We start from the raw sequence: 23,555 nt of genomic DNA, 5'->3' as shown, positions 1-23,555 counted from the left end.
TAGATCGACCCATAGACCCATAGATTGACCCATAGAGGGACCCATAGACCCATAGATCGACCCATAGACCCATAGATCAACACATAGACCCAGAGATCGACCCATAGACCCATAGATCGACCCATAGACCCATAGATCGACACATAGACCCATAGATTGACCCATAGAGGGACCCATAGACCCATAGATCGACCCATAGACCCAGAGATCGACCCATAGACCCATAGATTGACCCATAGAGGGACCCATAGACCCATAGATCGACCCATAGACCCATAGATCAACACATAGACCCATAGATTGACCCATAGAGGGACCCATAGACCCATAGATCGGCCCATAGACCCATAGATTGACCCATAGACCCATAGATCGACCCATAGACCCATAGATTGACCCATAGAGGGACCCATAGACCCAGAGATCGACCCATAGACCCATAGATCGACCCATAGAGGGACCCATAGACCCATAGATCGGCCCATAGACCCATAGATCGACCCATAGACCCATAGATCGACCCATAGACCCATAGATTGACCCATAGAGGGACCCATAGACCCATAGATCGACCCATAGACCCATAGATTGACCCATAGACCCATAGATCGACCCATAGACCCATAGATTGACCCATAGACCCATAGATCGACCCATAGATCGACCCATAGACCCATAGATCGACCCATAGACCCATAGATTGACCCATAGATCGACACATAGATCGACCCATGGACCCATAGATCGACCCATCGACCCATAGACCCATAGATCGACACATAGACCCATAGATCGACCCATAGACCCATAGAGGGACCCATAGACCCATAGATCGACCCATAGATTGACCCATAGACCCATAGATCGACCCATAGACCCATAGATCGACCCATAGACCCATAGATTGACCCATAGATTGACCCATAGACTGACCCATAGATCGACCCATAGATCGACACATAGACCCATAGATTGACCCATAGACACATAGATTGACCCATAGATCGACCCATAGATTGACCCATAGACCCATAGATCGACACATAGACCCATAGATTGACCCATAGATTGACCCATAGACACATAGATCGACCCATAGATTGACCCATAGATTGACACGTAGACCCATAGATCGACCCATAGATCCCGGGGGAACCCATAGATCGACCCATAGACCCATAGAGCCTGTGGGGACCCATAGAGGGACTCATAGATCAACCCATAGATCGACACATAGATCCCGGGGGGACCCATAGATTGACCCATAGATTGACCCATAGATTGACCCATAGAGCCTGTGGGGACCCATAGAAAGACCCATAGATCCCACGGGGACCCATGGAGGGACCCATAGATCCCATGGGGACCCACAGATCCCATAGGGACCTATAGATTGAGACCCACAGATCCCATAGGGACCCATAGAGACCCACAGATCCCATAGGGGCCCACAGATCCCATAGGGACCCATTGAGCCCCATAGATCCCATAGAGACCCATAGATCCCATAGGGACCCATAGATCGAGACCCACAGATCCCATAGGGACCCATTGAGCCCCATAGATCCCATAGTGACCCATTGAGGGACCCACAGATCCCATAGGGACCCATTGAGCCCCATAGATCCCATAGGGACCCATAGATCCCATAGGGACCCATTGAGGGACCCACAGATCCCATAGGGACCCACAGCTCCCATAGGGACCCATTGAGCCCCATAGATCCCATAGTGACCCCCATCGGTGGGCGGGACTTTGTGGCTCAGCCAATGGCTGACGTGTTTCCCCTCCCGCAGCACCTGATTGGCCGCCGCGTGGTGCACCCGTTCACGGGGCAGAAGCTGCCAATCATCGGCGACCCCTTCGTCGACCCCCAGTTCGGGACCGGTAGGGGGCGGGGCTTAGAAAGGAGGCGGGGTCACAAAGGGGGCGGGGTCACAAAGGGGGGCGGGGCCTGGAAAGGAGGTGGGGCTTAAAGGGGTGGAGCCTGAATGGGGGCAGGGCTTAAATAGAGGCAGGGCTTAAAGGGGTGTGGCCACAAAGGGGGGCGGGGCCTGGAAAAGGGGGCGGGGCTTAAATGGAGGTGGGTACATAAGCAGGGCTTAAATGGGTGGTGCCTGGAAAGGGGCGGGGCTTAAGAAACTCAAAGGGGGTGGGTCTAAAAGGGGCGTGGCCTGGGGTAAAGGGGGCGTGGCCTGAGGAGCCTCAAATAAGGGTGGAGCCTAAAAGGGGGAGGGGCTTAAAAGGGGGCGGGGCCTGGAAAGTGGGTGGGGCTTAAGGGGGGCAGGGTCTTAGAGGAGTGGGTCCAAAAGGGGGCGGGGCTTAAATGGGATGGGACTTTAAGGGGGCGGAGCTTAAGGGGGGTGTGGCCTTGAGGAGGCGGGGCCAAAAACAGGGCGGGGCGTGGGGAGCCTCAAAGGGGGGGGGCTTGGGAAGGGGGTGGGGCCTGGGACACAAAGGGGCGGGGCTTAAATAAGGGCTGGGCTTTAAAAGGGGGTGGGGCTTAAAGTGGGCGGGGCCTAAATGGGGGTGGGGCTTAAGAGGGCTGAGCCTAAAGGGGGCAGGGCTTAAGAGGGCGGGGTCACAAAGGAGGCGGGACTTAGATGGGGGCGGGGCTTAAATGGGGTGGAGTCCCAATGGGGGGGCGGGGCTTTAAAGTGGGCGGGGCCTAAATGGGGGTGGGGCTTAAGGGGGCGGGGCTTAATGGGGCCCTATGGAGTTGGGGCCTGGAAAGGGGGTGGGGCCTTAAGGGGGCAGGGTCTCAAATGGGGCGGGGTCTCAAAAGGGGCAGGGCCTTAATAGGGGTGTGGGGTCTCAAAGGGGTTTGGGGTCTCAATAGGGGGCTGGGGTCTTAAAGGGGGGCTGGGGTCTTAATGGGGGGCTGGGGTCTCAATAAGGGGGGTGTCTCAATGGGGCTGGGGTCTCAAAGGGGTTTGGGGTCTTAATGGGGCTGGGGTCTCAAAGGGGCTGGGGTCCCAATAAGGGGGGTGGGGTCTTAAAGGGGGCTGGGATCTTAAAGGGGTTTGGGGTCTCAAAGGGGTCTGGGGTCCCAATAAGGGGTCTGGGGTCCCAATGGGGCTGGGTTCTTAAAGGGCCAGTCCCGTGTTGTCGTTGTCCCTGACCCTTTATCCCCCCTGAATCCAGGCGCAGTGAAGGTGACCCCAGCCCACGACCCCACAGATTTCGATGTGGGGCAGCGGCACCAGCTGCCCATGGTCACCATCATTACAGCCAATGGGAGCATGGACAACGTGCCACCGCCATTCAGGGTGGGATGGGGGGGATATGGGGGGAGATAGGGGGGATATGGGGGGGATATGGGGGGAGATAGGGGGTTATGGGGTGATATGGGGGGGATATGGGGGGGATATGGGGGGATATGGTGTTATATATGGGGATATGGGGGTGTATGGGGGGTTATGGGGGGATATGGGTTTATATAGGGGGGATATGGGGTAGATATGGGGGTTATATGGGGGGGTATAGGGGGGATATGGGGGGATGTGGGGGGATATGGGGTTATATAGGGGGTTATATGGGGGGATATGGGGGGATATGGGGTGATATAGGGGGGATATGGGGGGGAGATAGGGGGTTATATGGGGGGGTATGGGGGGTATAGGGGGGATATGGGGGGGATATGGGGTTATATAGGGGGTTATGGGGGAATATGGGGGGATATGGGGTTATATAGGAGGGATGGGGGGGTATGAGGGGGATATAGGGGGGTATAGGGTGATATGGGGCACTATGGGGCGCTATGGGGGGGATGTAGGGCAATGTGGGTCACTATGGGTCCCTATGGGTCACACTATGGGTCGCTATGGGTCTCTATGGGTCACACTATGGGTCCCTATGGGTCTCTATGGGTTGCTATGGGTCACCATGGGTCCCTATGGGTCACACTATGGGTCTCTATGGGTCGCTATGGGTCTCTATGGGTCACACTATGGGTCTCTATGGGTCTCTGGGTCACACTATGGGTCTCTATGGGTCACTCTATGGGTCACTGTGGGTCTCTATGGGTCACTATGGGTCACTATGGGTCGCTGTGGGTCACACTATGGGTCCCTATGTGTCTCTATGGGTCTCTATGGGTCTCTATGGGTCGCTGTGGGTCTCTATGGGTCTCTATGGGTCGCCATGGGTCTCTATGGGTCGCTGTGGGTCACACTGTGGGTCTCTATGGGTCTCTATGGGTCACACTATGGGTCTCTATGGGTCACTATGGGTCACACTATGGGTCGCTGTGGGTCACTATGGGGCTCTATGGGTCACACTATGGGTCGCTATGAGTCACTATGGGGCTCTATGGGTCACCCTATGGGGCTCTATGGGTCACTATGGGGCTCTATGGGTCACACTATGGGTCTCTATGGGTCGCTATGGGTCACACTATGGGTCGCTGTGGGTCCCTATGGGTCGCTATGGGTCGCTATGGGTCACACTATGGGTCTCTATGGGTCTCTATGGGTCTCTATGGGTCGCTATGGGTCCCTATGGGTCCCTATGGGTCCCTATGGGTCCCTATGTGTCTCTATGGGTCTCTATGGGTCTCTATGGGTCGCTATGGGTCCCTATGGGTTGCTGTGGGTCTCTATGGGTCCCTATGGGTCTCTATGGGTCTCTATGGGTCTCTATGGGTCTCTATGGGTCCCTATGTGTCTCTATGGGTCACACCGTCTCCCTGCAGGGCATGCGTCGGTTCGATGCCCGCACTGCGGTGGTGGCGGCGCTGCAGCGGTTGGGGCTGTTCCGGGGGGAGAGCGAAAACCCCATGGCTGTGCCTATATGCAGGTATAGGGGGCAGGTATATGGGGCAGGGGATGTGGGGCTGTACCTATATGCAGGTATAGGGGGCAGGGGGGACATGGGGGGCTGTACCTATATGCAGGTATATGGGGAGATGTGGGGCTGTACCTATATGCAGGTATAGGGGGCAGGGGGGGCTGTACCTATATGCAGGTATAGGGGGCAGAGATGTGGGGCTGTGCCTATATGCAGGTATATGGGGCAGAGATGTGGGGCTGTACCTATATGCAGGTATAGGGGGAGATGTGGGGCTGTACCTATATGCAGGTATAGGGGGCAGAGATGTGGGGCTGTACCTATATGCAGGTATATGGGGAGATGTGGGGCTGTACCTATATGCAGGTATGGGGAGATGTGGGGCTGTACCTATATGCAGGTATGGGGAGATGTGGGGAGATGTGGGGCAGGGGGGGGGATGTGGGGCTGTACCTATATGCAGGTATATGGGGAGATGTGGGGCTGTACCTATATGCAGGTATGGGGAGATGTGGGGAGATGTGGGGAGATGTGGGGCTGTACCTATATGCAGGTATAGGGGGAGATGTGGGGCTGTGCCTATATGCAGGTATATGGGGAGATGTGGGGCTGTACCTATATGCAGGTATATGGGGAGATGTGGGGAGATGTGGGGCTGTACCTATATGCAGGTATATGGGGAGATGTGGGGAGATGTGGGGCTGTACCTATATGCAGGTATATGGGGAGATGTGGGGCTGTACCTATATGCAGGTATATGGGGAGATGTGGGGAGATGTGGGGCTGTACCTATATGCAGGTATATGGGGAGATGTGGGGAGATGTGGGGCTGTACCTATATGCAGGTATATGGGGAGATGTGGGGCTGGGGGGGAGATGTGGGGCTGTACCTATATGCAGGTATATGGGGCAGGGGGGACATGGGGGGAGATGGGGGGCTGGGGGGGATGTGGGGCTGGGGGGGGATGTGGGGCTGGGGGGGGATGTGGGGCTGGGGCGTTGTTCCTATGGGGTCTCTATAGGGTCCCTATGGATTATAGGATGTGGCTGTGCCCATAGAGCTGTGTGTGTGTGTGTCCCTATGGGCTGTGTGTGTGTCTATAGGGCTGTATGTGTGTCTATATGATCCCTATAGGATCCCTATAGGATCTATAGGATCTATATGTTCTATATGTTGTTCTATACCTTCCAGCCGTACCCATGACGTGGTGGAGCCGCTGCTGTGCCCATAGAGCTGTGTGTGTGTGTGTGTCTATAGGGCTGTGTGTGTCCCTATATGATCCCTATAGGATCTATAGGATCTATACATTGCTCTATACCCTATAGCCGCACCCATGACGTGGTGGAGCCGCTGCTGTGCCCATAGAGCTGTGTGTGTGTGTGTGTGTCCCTATGGGCTGTGTCTGTCCCTATACGTTCTATATGATCCCTATAGGATCTATAGGATCTATATGTTGTTCTATATGTTCCAGCCGCACCCATGACGTGGTGGAGCCGCTGCTGTGCCCCCAGTGGTTCATGTCGTGCTCGGAGCTGGCGGCTGCAGCCGGAGCCGCCGTCAGGGGGGGGGAGCTGAGGATCCGGCCCCCCCAGCACAACAGGACCTGGTTCATATGGATGGACAACATACGGTCAGTGACCCATAGAGACACATAGAGACCCCATAGAGACCCATAGAGACCCATAGAGACCCATAGAGACCCATAGAGACCCATAGAGACCCATAGAGACCCATAGAGACCCATAGAGACCCCATAGACCCCATAGAGACCCATAGAGCCCATAGAGACCCCATAGAGACCCCATAGAGACCCCATAGAGACCCATAGAGACCCATAGAGACCCCATAGAGACCCATAGAGACCCATAGAGACCCATAGAGACCCCATAGAGACCCATAGAGACCCATAGAGACCCCATAGAGACCCATAGAGACCCATAGAGACCCCATAGAGACCCATAGAGACCCATAGAGCCCATAGAGACCCATAGAGACCCCATAGAGACCCATAGAGACCCATAGAGCCCATAGAGCCCATAGAAACCCATAGAGACCCATAGAGACCCCATAGATCCCATAGAGCCCATAGAGACCCCATAGAAACCCCATAGATCCCATAGATCCCATAGAAACCCCATAGAGCCCATAGAAACCCCATAGAGCCCATAGAAACCCCATAGAGCCCATAGAAACCCCATAGAAACCCCATAGATCCCATAGAAACCCCATAGACCCCATAGAAACCCCATAGATCCCATAGAAACCCCATAGAAACCCCATAGAAACCCCATAGACCCCATAGAAACCCCATAGATCCCATAGAAACCCCATAGAAACCCCATAGAAACCCCATAGATCCCATAGAAACCCCATAGACCCAATAGAGACCCCATAGATCCCATAGAGACCCCAGAGACCTCATAGATATCCCATATGACCCTATAGGGCTGCCCCACATCCCCTGACCCCATAGGGCTGCCCCACACCCCCTGACCCCATAGGGCTGCCCCACACCCCCTGACCCCATAGGGCTGCCCCACACCCCCTGACCCCGTAGGGCTGCCCCACACCCCCTGACCCCATAGGGCTGCCCCACACCCCCCTGACCCCATAGGGCTGCCCCACACCCCCTGACCCCATAGGGCTGCCCCACACCCCCTGACCCCATAGGGCTGCCCCACACCCCCTGACCCTATAGGGCTGCCCCACACCCCCTGACCCCATAGGGCTGCCCCACACCCCCTGACCCTATAGGGCTGCCCCATATCTCCACAGGGACTGGTGCATTTCCCGGCAGCTCTGGTGGGGTCACCGCATTCCAGCCTATCGGGTCCGCATCGATGGGGAGAGCGGAGCCCGCGGCCCCAGTGGGGTGAGTGTGGGGCAGCTGTGGGGCGGCTGAGGGTTGGAGTTGTGGGGTTGGAGTTGTGGGGCTGTGGGGTCGCTGTGGGTCTCAGTGGGTCTCACTGTGTCGCTGTGGGTCTCACTGGGTCTCACTGTGGGTCACTGTGGGTCTCACTGTGTCGCTGTGGGTCTCACTGTGTAGCTGTGGGTCTCACTGTGTCGCTGTGGGTCTCACTGTGTCGCTGTGGGTCTCACTGTGTCGCTGTGGGTCTCACTGTGTCGCTGTGGGTCTCACTGTGTCGCTGTGGGTCTCACTGTGTCGCTGTGGGTCTCACTGGGTCTCAGTGGGTCTCACTGTGTCGCTGTGGGTCTCACTGTGTCGCTGTGGGTCTCACTGTGTTGCTGTGGGTCTCACTGTGTCGCTGTGGGTCTCACTGTGTCGCTGTGGGTCTCACTGGGTCTCACTGTGTCGCTGTGGGTCTCACTGTGTCGCTGTGGGTCTCACTGTGTCGCTGTGGGTCTCACTGTGTCGCTGTGGGTCTCACTGTGTCACTGTGGGTCTCACTGTGTCACTGTGGGTCTCACTGTGTCGCTGTGGGTCTCACTGTGTCGCTGTGGGTCTCACTGTGTCGCTGTGGGTCTCACTGTGTCGCTGTGGGTCTCACTGGGTCTCAGTGGGTCTCAGTGGGTCGCTGTGGGTCTCACTGTGTTGCTGTGGGTCTCACTGTGTCGCTGTGGGTCTCACTGTGTCGCTGTGGGTCTCAGTGGGTCTCACTGTGTCGCTGTGGGTCTCACTGTGTTGCTGTGGGTCTCACTGTGTCGCTGTGGGTCTCACTGTGTCGCTGTGGGTCTCACTGGGTCTCACTGTGTCGCTGTGGGTCTCACTGTGTCGCTGTGGGTCTCACTGTGTCGCTGTGGGTCTCACTGTGTCGCTGTGGGTCTCACTGTGTCGCTGTGGGTCTCACTGTGTCACTGTGGGTCTCAGTGGGTCTCACTGTGTCGCTGTGGGTCTCACTGTGTCGCTGTGGGTCTCACTGTGTCACTGTGGGTCTCACTGTGTCGCTGTGGGTCTCACTGTGTCGCTGTGGGTCTCACTGTGTCGCTGTGGGTCTCACTGTGTCGCTGTGGGTCTCACTGTGTCGCTGTGGGTCTCACTGTGTCGCTGTGGGTCTCACTGTGTCGCTGTGGGTCTCACTGTGTCGCTGTGGGTCTCACTGTGTCGCTGTGGGTCTCACTGTGTCGCTGTGGGTCTCACTGTGTCACTGTGGGTCTCACTGTGTCGCTGTGGGTCTCACTGTGTCGCTGTGGGTCTCACTGTGTCGCTGTGGGTCTCACTGTGTCGCTGTGGGTCTCACTGGGTCGCTGTGGGTCTCACTGTGTCACTGTGGGTCTCACTGTGTCACTGTGGGTCTCACTGGGTCGCTGTGGGTCTCACTGTGTCGCTGTGGGTCTCACTGTGTCGCTGTGGGTCTCACTGTGTCGCTGTGGGTCTCACTGTGTCACTGTGGGTCTCACTGTGTCGCTGTGGGTCTCACTGTGTCACTGTGGGTCTCACTGTGTCACTGTGGGTCTCACTGGGTCGCTGTGGGTCTCTCCATGGGTCTCAGTGGGTCTCACTGTGGGTCGCTGTGGGTCTCACTGGGTCGCTGTGGGTCTCACTGTGTCGCTGTGGGTCTCAGTGGGTCTCACTGTGTCGCTGTGGGTCTCAGTGGGTCTCACTGTGGGTCTCACTGTGTCGCTATGGGGCAGAGCAACCCCCATGATGACGGGCCGTGGGTCTGCGGGCGGACGGAGGAGGAAGCGCGGAACAAAGCGGCCAAAGAGTTCGGGGTGCGGCCAGAGAGTGTCCGGCTGGAGCAAGGTGTGGGGCGCTATGGGGCGCTATGGGGCGCTATGGGGCGGGGGAGGCGCTATGGGGCGCTATGGGGCAGGGTAGGGACTGTGGGGCGCTATGGGGCGCTATGGGGTGGGGTACAGACTGTGGGGTGCTATGGGGTGGGGAGCTATGGGGCGCTATGGGGCGGGGAGGCGCTATGGGGAGCTATGGGGCAGGGTAGGGACTGTGGGGTGCTATGGGGCGCTATGGGGCGGGGGAGGCGCTATGGGGAGCTATGGGGTGGGGTACAGACTGTGGGGTGCTATGGGGTGGGGCGCTATGGGGCGCTATGGGGTGGGGGAGGGACTGTGGGGTGCTATGGGGTGGGGAGCTATGGGGCGCTATGGGGCGGGGGAGGGACCATGGGGTGCTATGGGGCGGGGTAGGGACTGTGGGGTGCTATGGGGTGGGGTGGGGAGCTATAGGGTGTTATGGGGTGGGGTGAGCTTGTGGGGTGCTATGGGTCACTTGTGGGGTTCTGTGGGTCACTTGTGGGTCACTTAAGGGGTGCTGTGTGTCACTTATGGGGCGCTGTGGGTCACTTATGGGTCACTGACCTGTTACTTATGGGGTTCTGTGCTCACTGTGTGTCACTTATGGGTCACTTATGGGGCACTGTGTCACCTATGGGTCACTGTGTCACTTATGGGGCGCTGTGGGTCACTTATGGGTCACTGACGTGTCACTTATGGGTCACTGACGTGTCACTTGTGGGGCGCAGACGAGGACGTCCTGGACACGTGGTTCTCGTCGGGGCTGTTCCCGTTCTCCATCTTTGGGTGGCCGGAACAGGTGGGACATGGGGGGGGGGGGGGGGTCCCTGCCCCACTGAGCCCCACTGAGCCCCACTGAGCCCCACTGAGCCCCATTGAGCCCCATTGAGCCCCACTGAGCCCCATTGAGCCCCACTGAGCCCCACTGAGCCACCCCATTGAGAACAATGGGCCCCACTGAGCCACCCCATTGAGAACATTGGGCTCCATTGATCCCATTGATAACCCTGTGCCCCATTGATAACTGAGCTCCATCCCATTGAACCCCGTTGATCTCATTGACCCCATTAAATCCCATTGACCCCATTGACCCCATATTAACCCCATAGACAGAGGACCTGTCCGTGTTCTACCCGGGGTCCCATTGACCCCATTAAATCCCATTAAATCCCATTAAACCCCATTAAATCCCATTGATCCCATTAAACCCCATTAAATCCCATAGACCAAGGACCTGTCCGTGTTCTACCTGGGGTCCCATTGACCCCATTGATCCCATTGATCCCATATTAACCCCATTAACCCCATTGATCCCATAGACGGAGGACCTGTCCGTGTTCTACCCGGGGTCCCATTGACCCCATTAAATCCCATTAAATCCCATTAAACCCCATTAAACCCCATTAAATCCCATTGATCCCATATTAACCCCATTAAATCCCATAGACCGAGGACCTCTCCGTGTTCTACCTGGGGTCCCATTGACCCCATTGATCCCATAGGATCTCATTAATCCCGTATTAACCCCATTAAATCCCATTGATCCCATATTAACCCCATTGATCCCATAGACCGAGAACCTGTCCGTGTTCTACCCGGGGTCCCATTGATCCCATTAAACCCCATTAAACCCCATTAAATCCCATATTAATCCCATAATAGACTGAAGACCTGTCCGTGTTCTACCTGGGGTCTCATTGACCCCATAGGATCCCATTAATCCCATATTAAATCCCATTAATCCCATATTAACCCCATTAAATCCCATTAAATCCCATATTAACCCCATAGACAGAAGACCTCTCTGTGTTCTACCCGGGGTCCCATTGACCCCATTGATCCCATTAAACCCCATTAAATCCCATATTGACCCCATTAAATCCCATTAAACCCCATTAAATCCTATAGACCGAGGACCTGTCCGTGTTCTACCCGGGGTCCCATAGGATCCCATTGATCCCATATTAACCCCATTAACCCCATTAAATCCCATATTAACCCTATAGACCGAGGACCTGTCCGTGTTCTACCCGGGATCCCATTGATCCCATTAAATCCCATTAACCCCATTAAACCCCATTAAATCCCATATTAACCCCATAGACCGAGGATCTCTCTGTGTTCTACCCAGGGTCCCATTAAATCCCATTAAATCCCATTAAATCCCATTAAATCCTATAGACAGAAGACCTCTCTGTGTTCTACCCAGGGTCCCATTGATCCCATTGACCCCATTGATCCCATTGATTCCATTGATCCCATTGATCCCATATTAACCCCATTAAACCCCATTAAATCCTATAGACCGAGGACCTGTCCGTGTTCTACCCGGGGTCCCATTGACCCCATTGATCCCATTGATCCCATTAAATCCCATTAAATCCCATATTAACCCCATTAAATCCCATTAAATCCCATATTAACCCCATTGATCCCATTAAATCCCATATTAACCCCATTAACCCCATTGATCCCATAGACCGAGGACCTCTCCGTGTTCTACCCGGGCTCCCTGCTGGAGACGGGCCACGACATCCTGTTCTTCTGGGTGGCCCGGATGGTGATGCTGGCGCTGGCACTGACCGGGAAACTGCCATTCAAAGAGGTGGGAAATGGGGGGAAATAGGGCAAATTTGGGCAAAATTGGGTTAAATGGGGGTAAATGGGGGTAAATGGGAAACTGCCATTCAAAGAGGTGGGAAATGGGGAGAAATAGGGCAAATTTGGGCAAAATTGGGTAAAATTGGGGAATATGGGAAACTGCCCTTCAAGGAGGTGGGAAATGGGGGGAAATAGGGGGAAATTGGGCAAAATTGGGTTAAAATGGGGTTAAATGGGGCAATATGGGAAACTGCCCTTTAAAGAGGTGGGAAATGGGGGGAAATAGGGGGAAATTGGGGTAAAATAGGATAAAATGGGAAACTGCCCTTCAAGGAGGTGCGAAATGGGGTGAAATAGGGCAAAATTGGGCAAAATTGGGGTAAAATGGGGTTAAATGGGAAACTGCCCTTCAGAGAGGTGGGAAATGGGGCAAAATGGGGCGAAATTGGGTAAAATTGGGGTAAAATGGGGTGAAATGGGGGGATATGGGGTAAAATGAGGGTAAATGGGGGTAAAATGGGGGGATATGGGGGTAAATGGGGTTTTTTACCCCGTTTCCCCCTTTTTCCTCCCCATTTCCCCCTTATTTACCCCCTTTTTCCCCCCTTTCCCCAATTTCCCCCATTTTTCCCCCATCTTTCCCCCCATTTCCCCCTTTTTACCCCCATTTCCCCCCCAATTTCCCCCATATTCCCCCCATTTCCCCCCCATTTCCCCCTTTTTTACCCCATTTTTCCCCCTATTTCGCCCTTTTTTACCCCATTCCCCCCCTTTTCCCCATTATTTACCCCCTTTTTCCCCCCATTTCCCCCTTTTTTACCTCATTTTTTCCCCCATTTCCCCCCATTATCCCCCCTATTCCCCCCTATTCCCCCCAATTTCCAGGTGTACCTTCACGCCATCGTCCGCGACGCCCACGGTCGTAAGATGAGCAAATCGCTGGGGAACGTCATCGACCCCCTGGACGTTATCGAGGGCATCAGCCTCAAGGTGCTCATTAATACATGCTAATTACATGTTAATTACATGCTAATTACATGGGGATTCATTAATTAGATGGTAGGTTATTAATTATATGGGGGGTCATCGAGGGCATCAGCCTCAAGGTGCTCATTAATACATGTTAATTACATGTTAATTAGATGTTAATTAGATGGGGATTAATTAATTAGATGGTAGGTTATTAATTATATGGGGGGTTATTATATGGGTTATTGAGGGCATCAGCCTCAAGGTGCTAATTAATACATGTTAATTACATGTTAATTACATGGGGATTAATTAATTATATGGGGGTATTAATTAATTGGGGGTATTAATTATATGGGGGGTTATTATAGGGGGGGGTCATTGAGGGCATCAGCCTGAAGGTACTAATTAGATGGGGATTAATTAATTAGATGGGGATTCATTAATTAGATGGGGGTATTAATTATATGGGGGATTATTATAGGGGGGGGTCATCCAGGGCATCAGCCTAAAGGTCTTAATTAGATGTTAATTAGATAATAATTAGATGGGGGGATCAATTAATTGGGGGTATTAATTATATGGGGGGGGTTATTAATTATATGGGGGGGTTATTAATTATATGGGGGGATTAATTATATGTGGGGGTTATTAATTAGATGGGGGTATTAATTATATGGGGAGTATTAATTATATGGGGGGGTTATTAATTATATGGGGGTATTAATTATATGGGGGGTTATTATATATGGGGGGGTATTAATTATATGGGGGGTATTAATTATATGGGGGGTATTAATTATATGGGGGCAGTTATTATATATGGGGGGTATTAATTATATATGGGGCTGTGGGATGTGTGGGGTGATATGGGGTGATATGGGGCAGTGGGGTTATGAGATGTGTGGGGCAATGGGGGCCGTATGGGGCTGTGGGGCTGTGGGATGTGTGGGGTGATATGGGGCTGTGGGATGTGGGGCGATGTGGGGCTGTGTGGTCGCTATGGGGCTGACGTGGGGTGCTGTGTCCCCCCCCCAGGGTCTCCACCAGCAGCTGCTGAACAGTAACTTGGACCCCGCGGAGCTGGAGCGCGCACGGGAGGGACAGGTGTGGGGCTGGGACCCACATGTGTGGGGTGGGACCCCGATATGTGGGGCTGGGACCCACATGTGTGGGGTGGGACCCCTGTATATGGGGCTGGGACCCACATGTGTGGGGTGGGACCCCGATATATGGGGCTGGGACCCACATGTGTGGGGTGGGACCCCCATATATGGGGCTGGGACCCACATGTGTGGGGTGGGACCCCTATAGATGGGGCTGGGACCCACATGTGTGGGGTGGGACCCCGATATATGGGGCTGGGACCCACATGTGTGGGGTGGGACCCCGATATATGGGGCTGGGACCCACATGTGTGGGGTGGGACCCCTATAGATGGGGCTGGGACCCACATGTGTGGGGTGGGACCCCGATATATGGGGCTGGGACCCACATGTGTGGGGTGGGACCCCAATATATGGGGCTGGGACCCACATGTGTGGGGTGGGACCCCTATAGATGGGGCTGGGACCCACATGTGTGGGGTGGGACCCCGATAGATGGGGCTGGGACCCACATGTGTGGGGTGGGACCCCTATAGATGGGGCTGGGACCCACATGTGTTGGGTGGGACCCCCATATATGGGGCTGGGACCCACATGTGTGGGGTGGGACCCCGATATATGGGGCTGGGACCCACATGTGTGGGGTGGGACCCCTATAGATGGGGCTGGGACCCACATGTGTGGGGTGGGACCCCGATATATGGGGCTGGGACCCACATGTGTGGGGTGGGACCCCGATATATGGGGCTGGGACCCACATGTGTGGGGTGGGACCCCGATATATGGGGCTGGGACCCACATGTGTGGGGTGGGACCCCGATATATGGGGCTGGGACCCACATATGTGGGGTGAGACCCCAATATATGGGGCTGGGACCCACATGTGTGGGGTGGGACCCCGATAGATGGGCTGGGACCCACATGTGTGGGGTGGGAACCCGATATATGGGGCTGGGACCCACATGTGTGGGGTGGGACCCCGATATATGGGGCTGGGACCCACATATGTGGGGTGGGACCCCGATATATGGGGCTGGGACCCACATGTGTGGGGTGGGACCCCGATATATGGGGCTGGGACCCACATGTGTGGGGTGGGACCCCGATATATGGGGCTGGGACCCACATGTGTGGGGTGGGACCCCCATATATGGGGCTGGGACCCACATGTGTGGGGTGGGACCCCGATATATGGGGCTGGGACCCACATGTGTGGGGTGGGACCCCTGTATATGGGGCTGGGACCTACATGTGTGGGGCTGAGACCCCCATGTGTGGGGCTGACCCCCCGTCCCTTTTTTCTGCCCCATAGAAACGTGATTTCCCCAATGGGATCCCGGAGTGCGGCACCGACGCGCTGCGCTTCGCCCTCTGCGCTTACACGGCTCAGGGTGAGGCCCCACGGCTGCCCCATAGCTGCCCTATAGCTGCCCCATAGCTGCCACATAAGTGCCCCATAGCTGCCCCTTAAGTGCCCTATAGCTGCCCTATAAGTGCCCTATAGCTGCCCCATAGCTGCCCTATAGCTGTCCCATAGCTGCCCCATAAGTGCCCTATAGCTGCCCCATAGCTGCCCCATAAGTGCCCTATAGCTGCCCCATAGCTGCCCTATAGCTGCCCCATAAGTGCCTCATTACTGCCCCATAGCTGCCCCATAAGTGCCCCATAGCTGCCCCATATATGCCCCACATTGCCCAAAATCCATCCCAATTCACCCCAAATCCACCCCAGATCCCCCCCTATCTGCCCCACAGTGCCCCATAGCTGCCCCACATTGCCCCCTATCTGCCCCACAGTGCCCCATAGCTGCCCTATAGCTGCCCCACATTGCCCCCTATCTGCCCCACAGTGCCCCATAGCTGCCCTATAGCTGCCCCACAGTGCCCCCTATCTGCCCCACAGTGCCCCATAGCTGCCCCACATTGCCCCCTATCTGCCCCACCATGCCCCATAGCTGCCCTATAGCTGCCCCACATTGCCCCCTATCTGCCCCACAGTGCCCCATAGCTGCCCTATAGCTGCCCCATAGCTGCCCCATAACTGCCCCCTATCTGCCCCACATCCCCCCTATCTGGTCTCTCCCCACAGGCCGCGACATCAACCTGGACGTGGGGCGAGTTTTGGGGTATCGTCATTTCTGCAACAAAGTTTGGAACGGGGCGAGATTCATCCTCAGGGCCCTGGGACCCCAATACAGCCCACCCCATAACATGGAGGTGTGGGGCGGGATGTGGGGCTGGGAGGGTCCCTGTGGGGCTGGGAGCGTCCCTATGGGGCTGGGAGGGTCCCTATGGGGCTGGGAGGGTCCTTATGGGGCTGGGAGGGTCCCTATGGGGCTGGGAGCGTCCCTATGGGGCTGGGAGGGTCCCTATGGGGCTGGGAGGGTCCCTATGGGGCTGGGAGGGTCCCTATGGGGCTGGGAGCGTCCCTATGGGGCTGGGAGGGTCCTTATGGGGCTGGGAGCGTCCCTATGGGGCTGGGAGGGTCCCTATGGGGCTGGGAGGGTCCTTATGGGGCTAGGAGCATCCCTATGGGGCTGGGAGGGTCCCTATGGGGCTGGGAGCGTCCCTATGGGGCTGGGAGGGTCCTTATGGGGCTGGGAGCGTCCCTATGGGGCTGGGAGGGTCCCTATGGGGCTGGGAGCGTCCCTATGGGGCTGGGAGGGTCCCTGTGGGGCTGGGAGGGTCCTTATGGGGCTAGGAGCATCCCTATGGGGCTGGGAGGGTCCCTATGGGGCTGGGAGCGTCCTTATGGGGCTGGGAGCGTCCCTATGGGGCTGGGAGGGTCCCTATGGGGCTGGGAGGGTCCTTATGGGGTTGGGAGGGTCCCTATGGGGCTGGGAGGGTCCCTATGGGGTTGGGAGGGTCCTTATGGGGCTGGGAGCATCCTTATAGGGCTGGGAGGGTCCCTATGGGGCTGGGAGGGTCCTTATGGGGCTGGGAGCGTCCCTATGGGGCTGGGAGGGTCCTTATGGGGCTGGGAGGGTCCTTATGGGGCTGGGAGGGTCCCTATGGGGCTGGGAGGGTCCCTATGGGGCTGGGAGCGTCCTTATGGGGTTGGGAGCGTCCCTATGGGGCTGGGAGCGTCCTTATAGGGCTGGGAGGGTCCCTATGGGGCTGGGAGCGTCCCTATGGGGCTGGGAGCGTCCTTATAGGGCTGGGAGCGTCCTTATGGGGCTGGGAGGGTCCCTATGGGGTTGGGAGGGTCCCTATGGGGCTGGGAGGGTCCTTATGGGGCTGGGAGGGTCCCTATGGGGCTGGGAGGGTCCTTAGGGGCTGGGAGCATCCCTATGGGGCTGGGAGGGTCCTTATGGGGCTGGGAGCGTCCCTATGGGGCTGGGAGGGTCCCTATGGGGTTGGGAGGGTCCCTATGGGGCTGGGAGCGTCCCTATGGGGCTGGGAGGGTCCCTATGGGGCTGGGAGGGTCCTTATGGGGCTGGGAGGGTCCCTATGGGGCTGGGAGGGTCCCTATGGGGCTGGGAGGGTCCTTATGGGGCTGGGAGGGTCTCTATGGGGCTGGGAGCATCCCTATGGGGCTGGGCTCTCTCTATGGGGCAGAGCTGTCCCTATAGGTCTCTCTCTTTCAGGTCCGTGGCCATATAGGGATAGCTGGGCTGTGTCTTGTTATAGGGCTGATCTCTATGGGGCTGAGCTGTCCCTATGGGTCTCTATGGGTCTCTATGTGTCTCTATGTGTCTCTATGGGTCTCTATGGGGCAGGTCCGTGGCCATATGGGCATTGCCGACAGGTGGATCCGCAGCCGGTTGAGTTGGGCCGTTTCCTGTTGTTATAGGGCTGATCTCTATGGGGCTGAGCTGTCCCTATGGGTCTCTCTATGTGTCTCTATGGGTCTCTATGGGGCAGAGCTGACCCTATAGGTCTCTATGGGGCAGGTCCGTGGCCATATGGGCATTGCTGATCGATGGATCCGCAGCCGTTTGAGTCGGGCCGTTTCCTGTTGTTATAGGGCTGATCTCTATGGGGCAGAGCTGTCCCTATGGGTCTCTATGGGTCTCTCTATGTGTCTCTATGGGTCTCTATGGGGCAGAGCTGACCCTATATGTCTCTGTTGTAGGTCCGTGGCCATCTGGGCATTGCTGACAGATGGATCCGCAGCCGTTTGAGTCGGGCCGTTTCCTGTTGTTCGGCCGCGTTGAGTCGCTTCGATTTCCCGGCCGCAACGTCGGCCATTCACGGACTGTGGCTCTATGACCTGTGTGACGTGTATCTGGTACGGGATATATGGGATATATGGGGTTATATGGGATATATGGGATATATGGGGTTATATATGGGATATGTGGGGTTATATGGGGTTATATGGGGTTATATATGGGATATATGGGGTTATATATGGGGATATGTGGGGTTATATGGGGTGTTTCACGTCGGCCATTCACGGGTTGTGGCTGTATGACCTGTGTGATGTGTATCTGGTGAGTTATATATGGGATATATGGGGATATATGGGGTGTTATATGGGTTATATGGGGTCTATGGGGGATATATGGGGTTATATGGGGTTATATATGGGATATATGGGATATATGGGGTTATATATGGGATATATGGGGTTATATGGGGTTATATATGGGGATATGTGGGGTTATATATGGGATATATGGGGTTATATGGGGTTATATATGGGATATATGGGGTTATATGGGGTTATATATGGGATATATGGGGTTATATATGGGATATGTGGGGTTATATATGGGATATATGGGGTTATATATGGGATATATGGGGTTATATATGGGATATATGGGGTTATATGGGGTGTTGCACGTCGGCCATTCACGGACTGTGGCTCTATGACCTGTGTGATGTGTATCTGGTACGTTATATATGGGATATATGGGGTGTTATATGGGGTTATATGGGATATATGGGATATATGGGGCTATATGGGGTTATATGGGGTTATATGGGGTTATATGGGGATATGTGGGGTTATATGGGGTTATATATGGGGATATGTGGGGTTATATATGGGGATATGTGGGGTTATATGGGGATATGTGGGGGGATATGTGGGGTTATATGGGGCTATATGGGGTTATATGGGGCTCTATGGGGTTTTATAGGGTTCTATGGGGCTGTGGGGTTCTATAGGGTGCTATGGGGCTCTATGGGGTGCTGTGGGGCTCTATGGGGCTCTATGGGTTGTTATATGGTTCTGTGGGGTGTTATAGGGTTCTATGGGTTGTTATAGGGCTCTATGGGCTACTGTGGGGCTCTATGGGGTGTTATGGGGTACTATGGGGTTGTGGGGCTCTGTGGGGCTCTATGGGATGTTATGGGGTACTATGGGGCTGTGGGGCTCTGTGGGGCTCTATGGGGTGTTATGGGGTACTATGGGGCTGTGGGGCTCTGTGGGGCTCTATGGGATGTTATAGGGTTCTATGGGGCTCTATGGGGCTCTATAGGGCTCTATGGGTCTCTATGTCCATACACACGTACCTTTACCCCATAGGAATGCGTGAAGCCGGTGCTGTCCCGCGCAGCCGCGTGTGGGGCTGCAGCCGCCCCCCAACCCCAGGAGGAGGAGCCGGACCCCCCCCATAATGAGCCGGACCCCCCCCATAACAATGAGCCGGACCCCCCCCATAACAATGAGCCGGCCCCCCCCCATAACGATGATGCTGATGAAGATGAAGGTGGGGACGCCGTGGGGCGGCTGCGTGCGGTGCAGGACGTGCTGCATTGCTGCATGGAGGGGGGGCTGCGGCTCCTGGCCCCATTTATGCCCTTCGTCACCGAGGAGCTTTGGCAGCGGCTGCCCCACGACCCCCCCGCGCCCCCCAGCCTCTGTGTGTGCCCCTACCCACAGCCTGAAGTGGTGAGATGGGGGGGGATATGGGGGGGTATGGGGATATAGGGGGTATAGGGGGGGAATATGTGTGCCCATACCCACAGCCTGAAGTGGTGAGATGGGGGGGGGGATATGGGGGGATATGGGGGGGAATATGGGGGGGAATATGGGGAGATATGGGGGGATATAGGGGGATATGGGGATATAGGGGGGGAATATGTGTGCCCATACCCACAGCCTGAAGTGGTGAGATATGGGGGGGGATATGGGGGGAGATGGGGGGTATAGGGGGAGATATGGGGATATAGGGGGGAGATATGGGGATATAGGGGGAGATATGGGGGTATAGGGGGGAAATATGGGTATATAGGGGGAGATATGGGGATATAGGGGGGATATAGGGGGAGATATGGGGATATAGGGGGGGATATGGGGATATAGGGGGGAGATATGGGGGTATAGGGGGGATATAGGGGGAGATATGGGGATATAGGGGGGATATAGGGGGAGATATGGGGGTATAGGGGGAGATATGGGGATATAGGGGGGATATAGGGGGAGATATGGGGATATAGGGGGAGATATGGGGATATAGGGGGAGATATAGGGGGAGATATGGGGATATAGGGGGAGATATAGGGGGAGATATGGGGATATAGGGGGAGATATAGGGGGAGATATGGGGATATAGGGGGGAGATATGGGGATATAGGGGGGAGATATGGGGATATAGGGGGGAGATATGGGGATATAGGGGGGGTATAGGGGGAGATATGGGGATATAGGGGGGAGATATGGGGATATAGGGGGGAGATATGGGGATATAGGGGGGTATAGGGGGAGATATGGGGATATAGGGGGAGATATGGGGGTATAGGAGGGAAATATGGGGATATAGGGGGGATATAGGGGGAGATATGGGGGGGAGAAATAGGGGTCTAAGGGGGGAGATGGGGGGGTCAGGGGGGAGAAATGGGGTCTGGGGGGGAGGTAGGGGACAGAAATGGGGTCTGGGGTTGATCTGTGGGTCTGGGGGGGTCTCTGTGGGCCTGGATGGCTCTCTATGGGGTGGGGGGGGTCTCTATGGGTCTGTGTGGGTCTCTATGGGTCTCTATGGGTCTCTGTGGGTCTGGGGTCCCCACTGACCCCCCTTTCCCGCCCCATAGTTCTGCTGGGAGGACCCGGAGCTGGAGAACACGATGGAGTTTGTGCTGAGCATCGTGAGGGCACTGAGGGGGCTGAGGGCGGAGCACGGGCTGACCAGCAGCAGACCCCCATGTGAGGATATAGGGGGGATATGGGGGGATGTGGGGGGAGATGGGGGGGAATGGGGGGAAAATGGGGGGCATATGGGGGGGAATGGGGGGGAATAGACCTATGGGGCTCTATGGGGTCTCCCACTGATGCCCCCATTGTCCCTATGGGGCTGGGGTCTGATGCCCCCGTTGCCCCCATTGTCCCTATGGGGCTCTATGGGGTCTCCCTGCTGCCCCCATTGTCCCTATGGGGCTCTATGGGTCCCCCTGATGCCCCCATTGTCCCTATGGGGCTCTATGGGGTCCCCCTGCTGCCCCCATTGTCCCTATGTGGCTCTATGTGGCTCTATGGGTCCCCCTGACCCCCCGCTGCCCCCAGGTTTCCTGCAGTGCCCCGACCCCTCGTGGGCGTCTCGTGCCCGTCGCTGCCGGCCCCACATTCGCACGTTGGCGTCGGTCGGGGCCGTCACCGTCCTCGGGGGGGGGGACAACGAGGCCGAGCCCCCCCCGGGCTGCGCCGTGGCCGTGGCCTCCGAGCACTGCACTGTACATCTGGGGCTGAAGGTGAGGGGGGATATGGGGGGATATAGGGGGATATGGGGGGATATGGGGGGGGATATGGGGGGATATAGGGGGATATGGGGGGATATAGGGGGATATGGGGGGATATGGGGGGTATATGGGGCCTCCGAGCACTGCACAGCCCATCTGGTGCTAAAGGTGGGGGGATGTGGGGCGGGATGGGGGGATATGGGGCGGAATAAGAGGATATGGGGGGATATGGGGCCTCCGAGCACTGCACCGTGCATCTGGGGCTGAAGGTGGGGGGGGATAGGGGGGATGTGGGGCAGAATAAGGGGATATGGGGCGGGATGGGGGGATATAGGGGGATATGGGGCCTCCGAGCACTGCACTGTACATCTGGTGCTAAAGGTGGGGGGATGTGGGGGGATATGGGGCAGAATAAGGGGATATGGGGGGATATGGGGCCTCCAAGCACTGCACCGTGCATCTGGGGCTGAAGGTGATGGGGGGATATGGGGGGATGTGGGGGGGATGGGGGGATGTGGGGGGATATGGGGTGGTGAATGGGGGGCTATGAATTGGGGGGGGTTGTTGGGTGAGGGCTCTCTGTGGGGCTGACCCACAGCTGGGGGGCTGTCTATGGGGCTGACCCCTGGTGGGGGGCTGTCTGTCTATTGTCTGTCTATGGGGCTGACCCACAGTTTATGGGCTGTCTATGGGGCTGACCCCTGGTGGGGGGGCTGTCTGTCTATTGTCTGTCTATGGGGCTGACCCACAGTTTAGGGGCTGTCTATGGGGCTGACCCCTGGTGGGGGGGCTGTCTATGGGGCTGACCCATGGTTGTTAGGCTGTCTATGGGGCTGACCCCCCTGTGCCCCACAGGGTCTGATCGACCCCCCCCGGGAGCTGGCCCGACTTGGGGGGCGGCGCGAGGAGCTGCAGCGGCAGCGGGACCGACTGCGGGACAGGATGGGGGCACAGGGCTACGGGGACAAGGTGCCCCACAGCGTCAGGGAGGCTGATGCCACCAAGGTAGGGGGGAATGGGGGGATGTGGGGCAGGAAATGGGGCAGGAAATGGGGCGGGGGGAAAAAGGGGGCAGGAAATGGGGCAGGGGGGAAAGGGGGGGATGTGGGGCAGGAAATGGGGCAGGGGGGAAAGGGGGGGATGTGGGGCAGGAAATGGGGCAGGAAATGGGGCGGGAAATGGGGCGGGGGGGAAAGGGGGTGGGAAATGGGGGGAGGGAAATGGGGTGGGGGGCAAAAGGGGGCGGGAAATGGGGGGAAGAGGGGGATATGGGGGGCAGGAAATGGGGTGGGGGGGATGTGGGGCAGGAAATGGGGCGGGGGGCAAAAGGGGGCGGGAAATGGGGGGAAGGGGGGGATATGGGGGGCAGGAAGTGGGGTGGGGGGGATGTGGGGCAGGAAATGGGATGGGGGGGCAAAAGGGGTGGGAAATGGAGGGAAGGGGGGCAGGAAATGGGGCAGGGAGGAATGTATCTATTAATATTAATGAGGGCGGCCTCTATTAATATTAATGAGGGGGCGTGGCTTCCCTCTGTCCCCGCCCCCAGCTGGCGCAGGCGGAGGCGGAGCTTCGCAAGGTGGACGAGGCGCTGCAGCGCGTGCGCGGGATGCTCTGAGCCAATCACAATGCGGCGCTGGGAAGCTCCGACCAATCACAACGCGGCGCCGGGAAGCTCCAACCAATAAAAACGCGGTGCCGGGATGTTCTGACCAATAAAAACGTAGCGTGCAGGATGCTCTCAGCCAATAGAAA

General features: G+C 56.6%; 1 protein-coding gene across 21 annotated transcripts in view; it reads left to right on the top strand.

Annotated features, from left to right (window-relative positions):
* LOC107307119 (valine--tRNA ligase-like) overlaps nucleotides 1-23,555 on the top strand; it is a 41,804-nt gene extending 18,249 nt beyond the window's left edge. For 16 of the 21 annotated variants that reach the window (XM_085531609.1, XM_085531608.1, XM_085531610.1 and 13 more), the window contains 18 exons: nucleotides 1,797-1,887; nucleotides 3,145-3,269; nucleotides 4,694-4,797; nucleotides 6,261-6,419; nucleotides 7,565-7,661; nucleotides 9,383-9,494; nucleotides 10,231-10,301; nucleotides 11,982-12,107; nucleotides 12,989-13,093; nucleotides 14,111-14,179; nucleotides 15,491-15,569; nucleotides 16,267-16,394; nucleotides 18,253-18,408; nucleotides 19,657-20,022; nucleotides 21,162-21,273; nucleotides 21,631-21,815; nucleotides 22,659-22,808; nucleotides 23,350-23,555. In XM_085531609.1, the coding sequence (XP_085387735.1) occupies nucleotides 1,797-1,887; nucleotides 3,145-3,269; nucleotides 4,694-4,797; nucleotides 6,261-6,419; nucleotides 7,565-7,661; nucleotides 9,383-9,494; nucleotides 10,231-10,301; nucleotides 11,982-12,107; nucleotides 12,989-13,093; nucleotides 14,111-14,179; nucleotides 15,491-15,569; nucleotides 16,267-16,394; nucleotides 18,253-18,408; nucleotides 19,657-20,022; nucleotides 21,162-21,273; nucleotides 21,631-21,815; nucleotides 22,659-22,808; nucleotides 23,350-23,418 (2,304 nt within the window). In that variant the 3' untranslated portion in view covers nucleotides 23,419-23,555. Of the gene's footprint in view, nucleotides 1-1,796; nucleotides 1,888-3,144; nucleotides 3,270-4,693; nucleotides 4,798-5,980; nucleotides 6,022-6,114; nucleotides 6,170-6,260; nucleotides 6,420-7,564; nucleotides 7,662-9,382; nucleotides 9,495-10,230; nucleotides 10,302-10,948; nucleotides 11,003-11,293; nucleotides 11,348-11,981; nucleotides 12,108-12,988; nucleotides 13,094-14,110; nucleotides 14,180-15,490; nucleotides 15,570-16,266; nucleotides 16,395-18,252; nucleotides 18,409-19,656; nucleotides 20,023-21,161; nucleotides 21,274-21,630; nucleotides 21,816-22,658; nucleotides 22,809-23,349 lie in introns of those variants that run through there. The other 5 variants (XM_085531626.1, XM_085531624.1, XM_085531625.1 and 2 more) reach the window with 5 other exon arrangements.

This window comes from Coturnix japonica, unplaced genomic scaffold (genome assembly GCF_054131305.1).
Source record: "Coturnix japonica strain WE unplaced genomic scaffold, WE-NBRP24 Scf043, whole genome shotgun sequence".
Lineage (NCBI taxonomy): Eukaryota > Metazoa > Chordata > Aves > Galliformes > Phasianidae > Coturnix > Coturnix japonica.
The sequence above is the reverse complement of the archived record's forward strand: the minus strand, read 5'-3'. Positions and strand labels throughout refer to the sequence as shown.